The sequence below is a fragment of the Sturnus vulgaris genome, chromosome 2 (genome assembly GCF_052056855.1).
Source record: "Sturnus vulgaris isolate bStuVul1 chromosome 2, bStuVul1.hap1, whole genome shotgun sequence".
NCBI classification, from domain to species: domain Eukaryota; kingdom Metazoa; phylum Chordata; class Aves; order Passeriformes; family Sturnidae; genus Sturnus; species Sturnus vulgaris.
The window spans coordinates 87,454,928-87,470,851 of NC_142244.1; the positions used below are offsets into that span (position 1 = coordinate 87,454,928).

The 15,924-nt window shown below is 40.8% G+C and overlaps 1 protein-coding gene across 1 annotated transcript in view; it reads left to right on the forward strand.

Moving 5' to 3' along the window:
• Positions 1-216: 216 nt before the first annotated feature.
• The window catches only part of GABRB3 (gamma-aminobutyric acid type A receptor subunit beta3), a 115,415-nt gene continuing 99,707 nt past the window's right edge, over positions 217-15,924 (forward strand). The window contains exons 1-3 of the mRNA XM_014892578.2: positions 217-377; positions 548-639; positions 779-846. Coding sequence (XP_014748064.1) covers positions 298-377; positions 548-639; positions 779-846 — 240 coding nt within the window. The 5' untranslated portion in view covers positions 217-297. The remainder of the gene's footprint in view (positions 378-547; positions 640-778; positions 847-15,924) is intronic.

The following is a 15,924-nucleotide window of genomic DNA, read 5'->3' on the forward strand; positions in this document are numbered from 1 at the left end:
GCAGGGCGGGCGGCGGCGGGCGGAGGGGAGGCGGCTGGCCGGGCTCCGGCGGAGGGCAGCTTCCTCCGGGGCTCGGCGGCGTCCGGCCGCGGGGCGAGCGCAGCCGGGTGCGCGGGCGGCTCCCGCGGGCCGGGTGGTGGTGCTGGGGCAGGGGGTGGGGGATATTTTTTGGGGGGGGAGGGCGAGGTGGGGGGAGAACGGGGACTGTCGCCTCCGCCTCCTCCTCAGCGGCAGCCGGGGCAGCAGGATCGCGGCGGCGGCTGCTGCTGCTGCGCGAAGGGAGCGTGGAGCGGAGGGATGTGGGGCTTTGGGGGAGGCAGGATCTTCGGGATCTTCTCTGCTCCCGTCCTGGTGGCCGTGGTCTGCTGCGCCCAGAGGTAGGAGCCAGCGTGCCCCGGCGGCGGAGCGGGATGCGTTTCTCCAGGGGAACAAGCTGATGCGCTCCCCCGCCCTCCCCCTCCCGCCCCGCTCCCGCCGTCGCCCCTGGCCCCCGGCACCCCGGCTTCTGCCTCTCCCGCCCGACACCCCCGTCTCTTTCTCTCCACAGTGTGAACGATCCCGGCAACATGTCCTTCGTGAAAGAAACTGTGGATAAATTGTTGAAGGGCTACGACATCCGCCTCCGGCCGGATTTCGGAGGTGAGTCGCCCTGCCCGGCTTGCCGCCCGGCGATCCCCCCCTCCTCCGCAGCTGTCCCCGGTGCTGCCGCCGCTCCCGCTCGGCGGGTCCGGCCGCCGCTCCCGCGCTGCCGCCGAGTAAAGGTCTGCTCTGCCCGCAGGTCCGCCCGTCTGCGTGGGGATGAACATCGACATCGCCAGCATCGACATGGTTTCCGAAGTCAACATGGTGAGTAGCGGGCGGACCCGGCCGGCGCCGGGGCTGTAGCCCGGGTCACGGCCGCCCGTTCCCCGTCCCTCGTTTCTCACGAAGTCGCTGCTGTCTCGGCGGGTGGCGGCGGGGCTGCGCGGCGCTCCGAGCTCTGCCCTCTTCGCTTGAAAACTTTATTTCCCTGGAGACTCGCTTTCCTCCTTCCCCCCTTTTTCCTTGTCACTGCCAGCGGCCGTTTCCGCGAGTGTGCCGGGCCGGCGGTTTGCAGCCTCCCATCATCTCCTCCTACCCCGGTACCCCGGGCGGCCGGAGCTCTCCGGGGCTCTGCCCGCACCTGCCGTGGCCTCGCAGCCCGCGGGATGCGGGGCGGGCTGGCGGCGGCCGCCGGGCTCGCCGGGGCCGGTGAAGGAGAGATGCGGCTGGCGGCATCTCCCTGCTTCTTACGCGGTTCAGGGCAAAAAAATCCGAACAGCCCAGCTTGTCTGTGGGTAAACTCTGACACGTGCGAGTGCTTTAAGGCTTGTTGAGCACCCAGAGCCGGCGCGGTTGTGAGTGGACTTGGGAGGAATAGTAGTATAGTCCTGTCTGGGAAAGTGATGCTGTGCGGGGCTGTCGTGTTCGCCGATGGACAGGGAGGTGTTTAGTGCTTTTCTGCGTTTTGGTCCTCTCGTCTGTATACCTTGATGACTCGAGGTTAGAAGGTACAATTTCTGTTTCTTGCCCTAATCCTAAATCTGAGGTGGGTTTTTCATGTTCCTGAGCAAGTTACTTCTCTCTGTGTCTCAGTTTTTTTCCTTGTCTTTTGCAAACCTCATGTAGAAAGACCAGTCACTCTGCAATGCTGTAGTTACATTTATGACATTAAAAATAATGTGTACACGTTTGGAAGCTGAGCTCTCTTATAGTATGTGTGACACTAACACTGCACTACCTCTCCTTCAATGCACTGTTGCAGTGTTACAAGCTGGTGTATCTTGGCTTGATACATGATCCCTGTATTTTCATTAATCATGCCACTACTTTTACCCTCTCTACTTGAAATTCTGAGAGAGAAACTTCTGATCTACTTCTCATCTTCTAAAAAATGTTTTTGACAGAGATACCTGTTTGCAGTTAAAAGTGTCACCAATGCCAGCCTTTGTACTCATTCAGGAGGGAAAAAAATGAGATGGTTCTTACAAGAGTTTGACTTAGACTTCATGCAGATTCAGGCAACTGCAGAGACACTTCATATATTTGACAGGCTTTTCTGTACTGGTAGGATTGCTTCTCAAGTAAAAAAAAAAAAAGGAGCTGAATGAAAGCTACTCTCTGAAGAGTAATTGAAAAGTCTGACTTCACTATCCCCACTGCCACCTTCCCCACCTCTGGATATGTTCCAGTCTTAGGGAAGCATTACATGACTCATTAAATTAATATATAACACTGTGTATGTGAAGTGCCAGAGAGGCAATAAATATCAGAGAAAGGCATATTGAGATTGGAAAGAAAATGAGGGGATGTATGCTGCTTTTTGTGCTTTTTCTTTCGTTTTTTTTTTTTTTTTTTTTCCCAGCTGCAGGAAAGCCTGTTAGGTTTAAATAACTTGTCCAACCCACTGTAGCAGGGGTATAAGGGAAAGTATAAGTAATTACACCGCTTTTTATGCTGGGCTGGGTAATCAGATCCTCAGTGATATGGGAGCTCCTCAAGAAGATGCTCAGTGTGTCCTCAGACAGTGTATCATTGTACCAAGTGCCTAAGTTTCCAGCTGCCCCGGGAGTCAGTGCCCATTCTTTCCCATTAGTTGCCAGAACAGCTGCAGAGAAGTGTTTTTTTCTGTGCCCTCTCATGGAGCAATGCAAAATCTGAAAAACGTCAATACAGATCTTGCAAAAGAAACAAATGATGTGTTTCTGAAGAAAGTTGCTAAAGTACTTTTATTATAAAAACTGTACTAGTTTATTTCAGGAAAAATGAGCAGGAAGGGCTTCTGATTGGTGAACACCTTACTACAACCAGAATTTCAGCTGAGGTTGTCTCACCTGCCTGGAAAAGAAGTCATCTTTGACTAAGCACAGCTATATTCACCTACTACCTGAGTTGGTTACTTCTGCTTCTTTTAAGTAATTTTTACTGGCCTGCAAGGATTCTTGAGTACATATCAATGAACAGTGAATAAGGATGAAGAGAAGGAGCTTTTCAAGATTACTCAAGTATTTATTCGAAGTAGTAATTTGGACGGGAAAAAAAAGGCCCAGTTAGTTTGAAGACTTGAGGCACAGCTTATGAACTTCATGCTGATTGCAAACTAAACTTTTAAACTTTGACATATTCTTTCATTTAATTCCAAACAGATACTGTGAGTGTTGACCTTTAGCCTCATCAGCTATTGAAATCTGTTACAAGAATTTCTGTGTGTGAGCTGTGGTAGTATGGACATTAATTCCTTTGATTTAAATCTAGACATTGGTGTAACCTTTTATAAATTAGCTTGTTAAAATTCATATCTGTATTAAAAAGAAAATAACCAGAGATTTACCATTCTTCTGTTTTATGGACATAAATAAAATGTTATTACAGCAAGTTTTATTACGCTGCTTTCTAGGCAGCCTGTAATGTAACTTTCAGTGACATGATGACAGTTCTTTGTAACAGGAATTACAGCTTGTATCATGCACTTTTCTATTCATAATCAAACTGTAGGTTTATATATAATATATTCCTCTATGAATCTTTATTTACTAGCTATTTATTAAGCTTTCCTGCATTTAAAAAAATTATTTGTGTGGTTTTAGTCTTTCTGTTGAAAATCACTAAATCCTTTGCCCTATACATCCAGGCTCCTGTAGATATTTTTTAGAATAGACTTACTGATAACCATGTACATCTTCCTTGGATTACATGGAATGATTAACATTTTTCTTTATTTTTGATGCTGAAACGCTAAGCTGGATCAGGAGGACAGATGCAAGTATCAGGATTGCAAACCATCAACTTGTTTTACTGAAAAGTTGTAAATAAGCAGTTTCTCTTTGATTTCACAACATCTTGAAAGTTTTGAGTAGCATTATTAAAATTGTAAACATGTATGTTATAAAAATCACATGATTTGTTATTTATACTTCAAGTTACATATACGTGGGAGCAAGGGGGAATTAATGAAGTTGCATATAAGAAGTGCATTGTTCAGGGAAGGGCTGCAGTCTGTTAATTACCTACACATATGTCTGTATCTATATGTCAGTGTGCTTTACTCCCCTGCTTAACCTGCACATTCATTCCCATAGTTACTTGTCTATTTCACAAATGATATGTGTAACTGGATACTTAAGCACCTACGTATTTTTGTGCTGACTGTCAACAATTGCTTTTAAAACCACTATAAATTGTACAGAAATATAAATCTCCAAACAAAATACTGATCAATAATAACAACAGATGTAATTCTGAGAATATACTCCAAGTCATCTTGCAAATGAAGATTATGGAAGATTACCGTTTTCAGATTTCAATTTTTTATCTGTAAATTTTATCATTTTTCATGATTCAGGTTGATTATATTTTGTTCTTGCCGTGTTTTTTAGGTGTTTTGTTTACATTACATGAATTGAAAAAGAAATAGTTCTTGTGCTTTTACTAGTCTGTCAGCGTATTTCCACTCAGTGTCCACAATTTGCATTTTTTTTAACAGTCTGATTTTTCTTCAGTGTTTGGTCTGTGAATCAAATACATTAGTTCCAGGCATTCAATTTTCCACCATCCAAATACTTCTGTATCTTAGGAAGTTAATAATCAATGTGTTGAATCTCCAAATAACCCCCTCTTTAAACTCATTATTATATCTGGAAGACTAAAGTACTATGCTTTCATTTTACTATAATTTTAGAATGTCTTTCATAGTTTATGGGAAGTAATGCTATAAAGTGGATGGAGAAAACAAGGGGATTAGAGCAAAAATGAACCTTTCTTCTTAGAGATAATGTTTTGCAGAGAATAAGCAATGTGCTACTGCTCTCAGAAGTACTGTCTGCATTGTCTTTGTCTATAGAGAGGACTTCAGAGTTGTCCATCTAGGGTTTCTCAAAGGCTCTAATTTTGATAAAATTAAACCAGCAAAACCCAGGAGGCATCATTTGCTATATAGTCGTCCTGCTGTTTTGAGAATACTGTAGTCAGAAAATTAGTTTGACATAAAGTCAGACCTTAAAACAGATGAGTTGTTGTTTCTGAAAAAGATGTCATCTATTCTATGCTGTCACTCTAAAAAAGGATGTAATCTCTTCTATGCTAACACTGTAATTTTTATTTTTATTCATGTGCCTTTATAAAACTGCAAGTATGCATATGGACTTCATTGAGTGCCTGCTGATTTTCAAAGCAATTTTGACATCTTTCTGACAAACTGTTTTAGTTGCTGCCCTAAGGTCAACTGAAGTTACTATTTATTGAGACTGAATAGTGTCTATTTTCCATGATGGGGATACACAAATAATTATTTTTAGGTTAATTAATTCAAACTTCACCTGAAGTACTGAGAGTCATGCTTCTGTTATTGAAATCTGTCACATCTTTAGATGATAAAAAATTTTGGTGGATTCCATTTATGTAAATTGAGATTTATAGAATTAGATGTCTAAGTGAGAGCTGGATTGCTAAACTCTACAAGTGCAGTTCATGGAGATCTAGAACAGAATGTGGATGCTTGGGCAAAGGTGTCTACTATCATTTTGGTTTCAAAGTATCATACTTGCCCTCCCATTTCCAGTCCAGGTTCGTGCAGATCTCCTACAAGTCCTCTGCTGTGTCACTGTGCACAGGTTTTAGACACAGGACCAGCTCCTGAAATTTAAACAACTGAGTCTTGTTCTTGTCAATACAGGTGATGCAATCAAAAGAACTTAAAATAAGAAAAGGCAATGTAATAGTGCTTCTTAGATATTTTAGGTGCCTCAAGGTATTTTGTTTGGACTCCAGCTGCCTCTCTAGAGCTGAGTGAACCTCCATAGATCCTTTGCTATCCCTGCCAGCCCTGTGCAGGGGTCCTGCATAATCCAGGCATCCGAAATTTGCTTAGGTAAGTGAATTGTTCCTTAGATGTACAGCCAAAGCTTATGCCCCAGGTTCCCTCTGGAATTAGAAGGAGACAGTCACTAATTTGTACCAGGTATCTTAGGTTGTTGTTAGTGTGTTGTTAACTTTTAAATGGAAGGATTAATCTTTCTGGGAGGTGTCCTTGTTTCCTGAATGGTATGGAGAGAGCCAAGGCAACTTGGTTAGTTTTTGAGTGGGCACAGTGAAATATAGCCTATGTTTCCTACTGTAAGTGTAGCTTATATTTCCTGCCATGAACAGGTGCTTTCTAAATACTTTGCAAACAGAATCTTGATGTTACCAGAAAATCATAACCGAGTTGTGACATACTTTGCTTTGAAGATTCAAATGGAGAAATTAAAGGAGTTGTTCTGATACAATGGTTACATAATTGTATTGCAAACACAAGTTTTCTAGCTAGAAGATTATTACTAGCTCACAAATCACAGAAGTATAAAATAGAATATGCGACTTTCTATTCTCATGTTGTTTTTATGTATTTCATTATGTACTGTATTTTTTGGAGAATAGATCGTACTATTGCAGAAAGACCACATAAATAATTTTGCATATATGTGTGTATATACACACATGTGTGTATTTGATAGATAATATAGGGGGAAAAAAAGGAAGAAGAAAAAAGTGGTGCCCAAGCAGGGAAGGATCTCCTGAGGCCAGCATAGCCCTGCAAAGAGTGCTGTCACTGTGCTGGTGATGAGCCAGCATCCATCCACTGCAAGAGGGGCACAGCAAGAGGCGCTGATCCTGGAGGATAGTCTATTTTACAGGTTACCTGTTCTCTAGTTACCAGCTACAAGATCATCCATCCTCTGCCTTGTCTCCATCCATTTTTCTTCCTCAGGACAGTACCCATGAACTCCCCCAGCCTGCCTCACTCTCTCTCTCTCCATCTCTGTCATGTCTCATAGTTCTTACTGACAGAGAGAGGCAAAGAAGTGCTTGTAGCAGACGGTGTGATAGGGAAATGACTCCTTTTTGTCCAGGGGAATTGATGACAGGCTTCTGCTTATCTGCAGTGGAAAGCAGCTACTCCGAGGGGGAAGGAATACCTGCTTATGCAGAGACAGGGAGGTAGTTAATGTTGCTGGGAGGTGCCAATGGACTATTTAAAATCCAGCTCCAGCTGCCAGCATTCAATCATCCAGACTTGGATGATGAAATAGACATGATCTGTGATGACATCAGTCTGGAATAATTGCAAGTATTCCATGGACAAAAAGGGATTCAAAATTATGTTTACAAACTTGAGGAATAGCCCAAATAAAGCAGGAGCAAGCATGAAGTGCTGCATTATATAAGGAACGATGAGTCCATTATTTAAAATGATAAAGATTTGGCTAAGCAGTAGGACACTAAAAAAAGGTCTTACTCGAATCAGAATCTAAAGAAAGTGAAAAAGTCACAGGTGCAGTATAATTGAAAAAAGAGGCATCTTACCTTGGGGTACATAAATAGAAGTGTCACTCACAAGATACAGCGTTTGCTTTGTCGTTAGTTAAGCCTAAACAAGAATGCCATGTCCAGTGTTTCATCACTGGCTTTCATTTCAGGGAGATGAAAAGAAACAGGAGGTGTAAGGAACGGGAAAAAGTGTTTCCAATTAAAATAATTACAAAACAGCATATGCGGTGACGTTGACGTAAATGGGTTTGTTTAACATTGAAAAATAGGATGAGGAGAAGAAGTAAAAGTTCCCAATAAGTAGGATGCTGGTGGTGAGAAAACAATGATCAATTTTTCTTTAGAACCAACTGAATTTAGACCTGAAGAAATTAATGAAATTAGGGAATTGTTTTCAAATTGGTTTTCATCTAGCCACATTTTATTGTAGCATCTCCTTTTTTTCAAGTTTTCAAGCAGGGATCAGATAAATACCTCTTCCAGTGGTGTTGCTCTTGCCTTTGGAGAGGCTGGGCTAGCTGATGCTTTGATGTGTTCTCCAGCACTCTATTTCTGTGAATCTCTGCTCTGATTTAATTATTATTTCTGTCAGCGCTCACAAGTGTGTCTTGGTGTGGTTTCAGATGCCCCTGCTGGTATCACGCTGATGCCCCAGAAGATGAGAAGTTTCCCATAGGACATTTGTAATAAATGCCAGTGCCATAAGTATATGCCTTGCCAGCTGAAATGTCATTAGTCACCAGCATTGTATATAAATCTTTATTGTGTTCTCAATACCTTTGCATTGATTGCAGCAGGTGTCACACGTACCTTCTTGCAAATATACATAGCAGCCACTGAAAAAAGTTACAAAGCTACAAGGTCAGGACTTCTGTGCATGTCATCATTATGTATTTTTACTTCTGCTGAAAGACTTTCATCATGCCCAGGTAATGAAGAAATGCATTAATTTAAGTTAACAGAAGTGGAAAATTGACAGAAACTTTATGAGTTTTTACCTACTCTATATCTAGCAATTTTTTTCACTCCCTTGAAGACAGAGAGCAAAAGAGATAAAGGAAAGAAAGATATTTATATGAAGATCTTTATTAGTGCACTGAATTTTTATTCAGATAATTTCATGTCTGTAGTGATACAGCAAGCTTAGCAATTTGATAAAGGCACAGCAGGCAATGTCATGCTTGGCAGAAGACAATAGACAAACATAGAAACTTCCATGACATATCTGACACAGTGGTCCACAGCAGCAAATGTCCTGACTCTGCTACTTGCTGGTGGTGGATGCTTGGGGAGGATGCCAATAAACACGTTACTACTTCTCTAGGTTTCTTTTGCAATCTCCAGTGATTTGTAATTGAGGAGAGCACCTTTTGTTTAGGTGTCACCAGAGCATCGGGATGATTTAGTAACAATTCACTTTTCCCCACAGTTTTCCTTTTAATAAAGATATGATTATATAAAGAATTTAGACTTGGGTAATATCAAGTGCAATCCATCAATACTGAAGGATAATAAAAACTTTCAGTGGAAGAGGTTGAGTAATATTTAGCTACCATCAGGGGTTTTAGATTATACAGGACAAACTTTCTTTTTTTCTCCCCTGTGACATGGAGTCATAAAAAATAGCTGGAAGAAGAATCATTTCAAAGCGACAGTTTATTTAGTATTTTTAATTGAATGTCACAGTTCCTCATAACTACAGATATTGCAAGGAAAAAAATCCCCAAGTCTGGGCATGTCTAATTCATTATTCACTATTACGGATTTGAACTGATAACTTTGGCAAAATAATTTGTTCTCTCAGCAGTTAGGAGCTGGTTACAGGTTGCTGTGATAATGTAATCTGCAATATGAATGTAATATTGCACATAGCAAAGAGGGAAGATAAAACAGCTGTGCTGGGAGGTCTGCAGTTACACTGCATAATTGGCGGTTCAATAGCAGTTAATGACTTTTTCCTTAATACTAATATGAATGTTGAATTTTCATTAGTTCATGGGTATGTCTCCATGGCACAATACAGCACTCTGTAGAGATGCCAGAGGTACCTCTGGTGCAGCTAGTAGAATTTCTGGATGCTGTGAAGTTAAGTCAACACGGAGCTCTGTACAGAATGGTTGTACCAGTGGGAGTTAGTCTCTGAATAAGATTTGTCTCACAAACTTTAAATAGGTTATCTGGTGTATGAGCAGCATCCAGCCAGAGCTGATCATCAGAGTGCCCTTGAACAGAGAGAAGCACTTCTGTAAGAGAGTTTTTTTTGTTCTAAACCAGGTATTTAAGACAAGGATGACTGTCCCTCCTGGAGTTGGTATCTACAGGTACTAATAGGGTAATGGGATGGGGAAGACAATGAGAGGAATTGACTGACTTAGGATAGATGCTTTTTTCCCAGTTAATGTTGGAATGAGTTCCACCTGTTGTTCCTTCTTAACCTGTCTTTTCAAAGATAATTAGAAGACAGCCCTGAACTGGTACACAGCTGAGCTTTAGTTGACTAAGTACTATTAGCCAGCAGGTTAGTGCACTGCATGTGAATCCTGTGCACGGTGTGAAGTGTAGAGGGTTTTTCATATAGATTTTATGTGAATTCTGAATCAAAATGTAGGACAGAGAAGATAGCCTTTGAAAGCAAGCTCAAATCCGTGTGATTAAAAATAGGTCATCCCTTGTTCTTTGAATTGAGATACAAGATAGCCCCACTGTCTTACTATGCTGGCCTCTTAACCCTGAAGTTGCTTGAAAGGAAGAACTTCACTCCCATAACTATGTCCTGTTAACAGGAGGGATATCTGAAGGTTTCCCATTCTGTTTGTTATTTACCCATCATGGCTTTAGCATGTGAGCTCATTGCTTAGCTGCAATGTCAAATGTTGAGCTGCAATCCAGTGCAGGTTGGCTGGGCAGGGTCCTTCATGCTTTTGGACTGGGCTGAAGCACAATCAAAAAGTTGAGGGCTTTGCTATCCAGGAGCTGCACTTGGCTGTGCAGGGAATCAGAGCCCCTGTCACATTGTAAAGTGGGGAAATAATTCAGGAAGAGTAAGAAATTGAATCTTTGAGATTTAAAGGGTGAGAATATGAACTAATTTTCCCACTTAATCAAATTTTATTTTGCAAACAGATGACCATTTTTCCTGGTGGTTTCCTATGCTACTGTGCCTTTTAGGATGCACGGAAAATTTGAAGTTGAAAATAATAGATGATACAAAGCTGCATTTAAATTCTCAATATTACTGGGTAATGCGGTAAGTCTGGTTAGTTGTTAAAGATACAAAAGATTTATTTAAGCCTTTTTTTCGTAATATAGCACATTGATATGTCTTTTTTTCTCTGTATCAGCAGTGATTTGCTTTAGCTTCTGACCTCCTAGGCTATTCAAATAGAAATCCTAGGTTATGCACCTGGACTTTCTAAGCATTTTCCGGTCATGTACAATAGGTTTCTATTTAGATAACAAAAATATCTCCTAAACCCACTGGAACTTTATATATGAAGATGTCTTCAGGATTTGCAGAAGAATATATATGACCCTTAGTTTTGGTTTAGAGCCACAAATTATGGCACTGCTAAATTTAAGAGTTGCGGTGCTCCTGATAATCTGTAGAATGTCAAGACTTATGTGCTTGAGCACAGCCCCTGTGCTCAGGCATGCACTTGTATGTCAGTCACTAGCATGGATTTGTCTCAGCAGTTTCCTAGGTCTGATACTCTCTGTAGGTTAGCACATGCCAGCCCCACTGCTAGCAGGCAGCTTGGATGCAGCTAGTTGTGCTGTGAAACAAGTTTAGCTAGATAGAAACAAATTGTGCTGTGCAACAATGCTTGTCCTTCGGACAAGAAAACTCCTTGGCTCACTTGATTTGTTAGGTTAGATCTATCCAGAAAGTGCAATTCATTGCATCCATGTGAGGTTACATAGCCATCATTTCTAGTGGGAGAGCCAGAGGGTGAGGCAGCTGATCTGATTGGCAGATCTGTATTAGAAGACAGCTCATTGTGGAGCTCAATGAGCTTGTGGATAATTCATTGTGCCTTGTTTCTTTCCATTCTCTGTACAGTGAATGTGGCTTAAGCCAAAAGCTCATCTGTTACCCTTCTGGCAGTGAGTGAAGTGAATGCCACCTGCGTGACCTCTTGACTCTACCCAGCTGCCAGAGCTCTTTTCTTTTCCTCTTTGAGAAAATAGGTGGACAGATATTCCCTGCGTGTTGGGAAACTGCAGTTGCAGACTTGTTTATGAGTGGTGAACTCTGTCTCTTGGTCTTGCTTGGCTTCATGCCCCTTGACAGCAACTCCACACAGTTCAAATGCTGCATGTTAACCTGCATGACTGAGCAGAAATCTGTGGTATTTGAGTGACAGGCACCTATGAAGAGAAGAAGGAGCTTGAAGTGGAGCACAGGACAGCTACACGAGGCAGTTTACCTGCACTTAAATTCAGAGGAGATGTTGTTCAGTTTAGATAGATAAGGGTCTATAAGTGAAGGATTTCCAGCATACTTACTTTGTGAAAACAAAGTAAAGAAAGTACCAGTGTGCCATAAGCAGCCTTTGCTAGGTACCTAGAACATAGGTGCAAATTAATTGCATCAATGAGGTGGACTGGACTTCACCTTTACCTGGTGTGACAAAGAAAGCAGGTTATCCTTAGGCAGTAAAGGCTTATGGAACGTGTAGAGAAGTAGTTGGCAGAACCTGTGTGTGTTTGTGTGTGGTAAATGAGAGGTGATTAAGGGAAATCAATTTTAAGGAGGATATATCTCATTTCCTTTTAATCAAAAATGGTGTCTCCTTCAGCATTTCATGATTTTTTTTTTTTTCCCCAGAAAAATGGTTGAGCAAGCTGGGGAATAACTTAGCTATTTTAAAAATGCTGATTATCTGCCTGCAGTTCTTTTTATAAACCATCCCCCTTAAATGGACAGGAAAAAAATAAAAGAGGGATAAAAAGATGGGCAGTGAATTAGCAAATGCATTTAAGGTAGTTGATCAGCTTATCTTTCCAGTAGACCCACTTTAGTCACATGCTCATATATTATTTACCTGACTGCATCAAGGCTGATACTGTGTGTCTTTCCCAGCATACCCATTTATGTGGCACTGGGTGCCTTCTGAATTGGATGCTGGTGCTATAAATTGGAAAGGGAAGCCGGAAGTTTACATAATGTAATCTTGTTATCCATTAGTAAAATATTCTTTATTTGTTTTACAAATATCTGTTTAATATCATCATGAGTGATTTGGAAGATGAGATACCTTCCAAGCTGGTATTCTAGGATTTCATGATCTTTACATTAAAAAGAAAAGCTTCTAACCTTCACAGAAGATCTCTTTTGCATTGCCTTCCTCAAGGAATCTCTAGCCCTAACACTTGTGGTATTATGCTTTTCTTTCATTAGTCCCATCTATAAGGATCTCATTTACAACCTTGCATTATATATGCCTTTAAGTTATTTAGAGACACACATCTATAGTGTCATTTAGTAACCTGCTGGCACGAAGGTTTCTATATGAGCAAGGTGGTTTAAATGAAAAAAGAATTACTCTACTGAGATGTAAGTATATCCATTAATTTGACTGCTGGTGCTCACCGAGCAGCTGTCTTTAAGACAGAAGTCACAGTAATTTACTGCTACTTTTCCCTAAAAGTCCCTGAATGATTTTTGTTAATAGCTCGAGCAAGTGACCAAATCTCATGAGACTCCTGTATGAATCTTTTGCAATTTTTCTTTCTCATCCCTCTTGACTCTTGATTATTCACATCTTTTGTGCTGGAAAGCAGGAGGCTGTTTTTTTCTCATCATTATTTTTATCTTTTTCTTAGGATATGTAGTCTAAAAAAGAAAATCTGTTGTGGGGAAAACCAGATCCATCCCTCTCTCTGAAAGCACTACCGAATTAAGCTGAATACAAACAGCTTGCTACTTTCTGGCACACAATTAGCTAGCCCTCCTGAGCTTGATACTGCAAAATATGGTAATAAATGAGTTCTAAAATTCTTTGCACTTCTATATGCTGTTTGTTTTTAACATTTACAGAGCAATATTGAATTTCATCTGTACCCTAGTGTGTGTGGCACTGTTGAATCCTATGTCTCTTATATATATTCATGTTATTGTGGTGCCCTTCATGATCATGAAACAAAAGCAAACCTGAAATAAAATGATGAATCTATACTTAATAGCAGATCACTTCGGAGGGATTAGATTAAAACATGGCAATAATGCAGTAACAGTGCTGAAGATTCAGAAGATGGATTTAGTTAATTGCTTCTAGAGGACACAAAATTAAACACTACCTTTCAAAAATGAGTGATAAGTCTTCAGATTCATGGAAATAATGGGTATGAAGAATTGACTAGATGTAATGTTGATGAAGGCAATCAAAGGATGAAAGTGTCAGGGTTACTTTTCAATCTGTCATTGAATTGTGGTCATCTGTCACTGTAACTAGATTTTGTCCTAGCTCTTACTGTGGTCACTAGTATATTTCCATCTTTTCTCCCTGTTGTCCCTTGCCAGGCCTTCACGTCTATTGTTCTCTGGTCATCTTTTGTTGTCAGAAGGGTGATATTTTTTCATCAGTTTGTGCAGCATAACCAACCCCCTGCCAGTTAGGCTGTTTCATATTCTTCAAGATGCCCTTGCCTACAGCCAGCGCCCTGGCCTCAGTGCTCGATGCTCAGCCTCAAGTCCTTTGCCATGTTGTCTTTTCTGCTGGTGAGGCAGAGCTGTCAGTAATTTTCTTATTTTTTTTATGGCATGCTAATTTCTTTGAAAACAGAGAGTGCTTATTTTTAATGATATCATTACACAGTGTCTTACTTGTTTATTTTGATTTGAATAGCAGAAATTTGTGCTGTATAAAGAAATACAAGAAGGGTTACATTTTTAAAAAGCTTGCAGTACCAGACCTTTGCAAAAAAAATCCTCCAGTATACTCCTACCTGTGCTTTTGCTGCATTGAGCCATATCATAACTGTGACTGTTTCTAATGGTGTTAGAGAATGCAAGGAAGGAAGGCAGGAGGGAATTGTTCAATTTTTAGATTACTAGATGATCACAGTGGAGTGAAAGTTCAATTTTGTTTGGTTATCATCGCTCAGCGGGGACTGGGTATGTTGATTGTTTTTCACAAGACCCATTGGTAAACAGGCAGGCACTCAGAATGAGCTGCAGTCTCCATGCCATCAAAATCATGTATTCAATAATCCTCCAAGGCAGTTATTTTATTGATTGACTGAAAAAACTCCAGAGGAGACTGGTTTAGCATATTATGTCATATCAGACTTCTGAGGAACGCGTTGTCTTTTCCTTTCCAGGGCAAATATTGTGTCAAATTTGGCTCTTACATGCAGTGGTGCAATTCCAGTGGTCAAAAAGAAGAGGTTTTGGCCCATCTTCTGTTGTCTGTCATATAGGATGGCAGAAGCAGATCCATCCAGTGCTAATGCTGATATCCTGACCATCAATTATCCCATTGTGTCATCGTAGGATGGCACTAAAGTTACAGACTTGCCGATCTTCACACTGAGAGTGGAATTTTTAAGTAGTTAGGTATCATCACCTGAATTTTTAGGTGTTTTGAAGGGCAAGAAATGGCCATATTTTCAATTCTGTGTATATTCCCTGAAAAACTAGGACTCCAGCATTGTGAGTGTTGGAATGTGTGCTAAAAGCAGCAGCAGATTTGTATGTAATTATAAAACTGAATTCCAAAACCACTTCAAATCTTAATTTCTTTGATTTTTTTTTTTTTTCAGACATTACTTGTGTTGGTCATCCCTTGATATGTAGAAATTTTGTGTCTCATTCTGCCCACTCTTTTTTTTGGTGTGTTTGTTCGTTTTGGGGTTTTTTTTGTTTGTTTGAGGTTTTTTTAATGTTTTGTTTTTTAAAGCAGCAAAATATTTAACAGAACTGGGGCTGGTGTTCAGATGTGAACAGTGTCACTCCTCAGGTTTGCAAGAATATGGGCTGGGGCTCTCAAATGATGATGTGTTTCAAAAACCTGCCTTTTTGCATTAATTACTCTCCAGGTTATTTTTGTTGTTGTTAGTAGAGGGTTTTCTTTGGTGGCCAATGACAATAATGCCAATGGGGATTCCAGCTGATACATTGTCTAGCATTATTCTGTAAGTTTTATGTATGAAAAGGAGAATCTTTTAATCTAGAGGTTTAGGAAATAGCCAGATCATTTCTGGATGTTGGATGTTGTCTCAGTGCAAGAGACTAAATAAGCAACTGAGGATTCTCTTTGGGCATTCTGTTGAAATTACCTCCCTGGAGCTAATACTCTTTTTCTGTCTGGGTGAGATACAGAAAGGAGCTTGTCAGGCTGAGCAGAAAACAGAATTTGTGTGCAATGGGCTCTGTTTGACACTTAGAGGACTTGTCTTTCTTATTTCTGTAGTCCTTACTGTGCTGTAGTTCATGCTGAGAGCTGGCTCAGCCTGGCTAGTTTGGGATCAGAGGAAAAAGAAAGTGTTTTGAGAAAATTTTTCCCATTTTCCCCTTCAGCTGTTCTGTTCTATCTGATGGAGATCAAAATGTTTTCTTAATTCTTTTCAAGCTAAACTCCAAGTGAAAAATACAAAAAA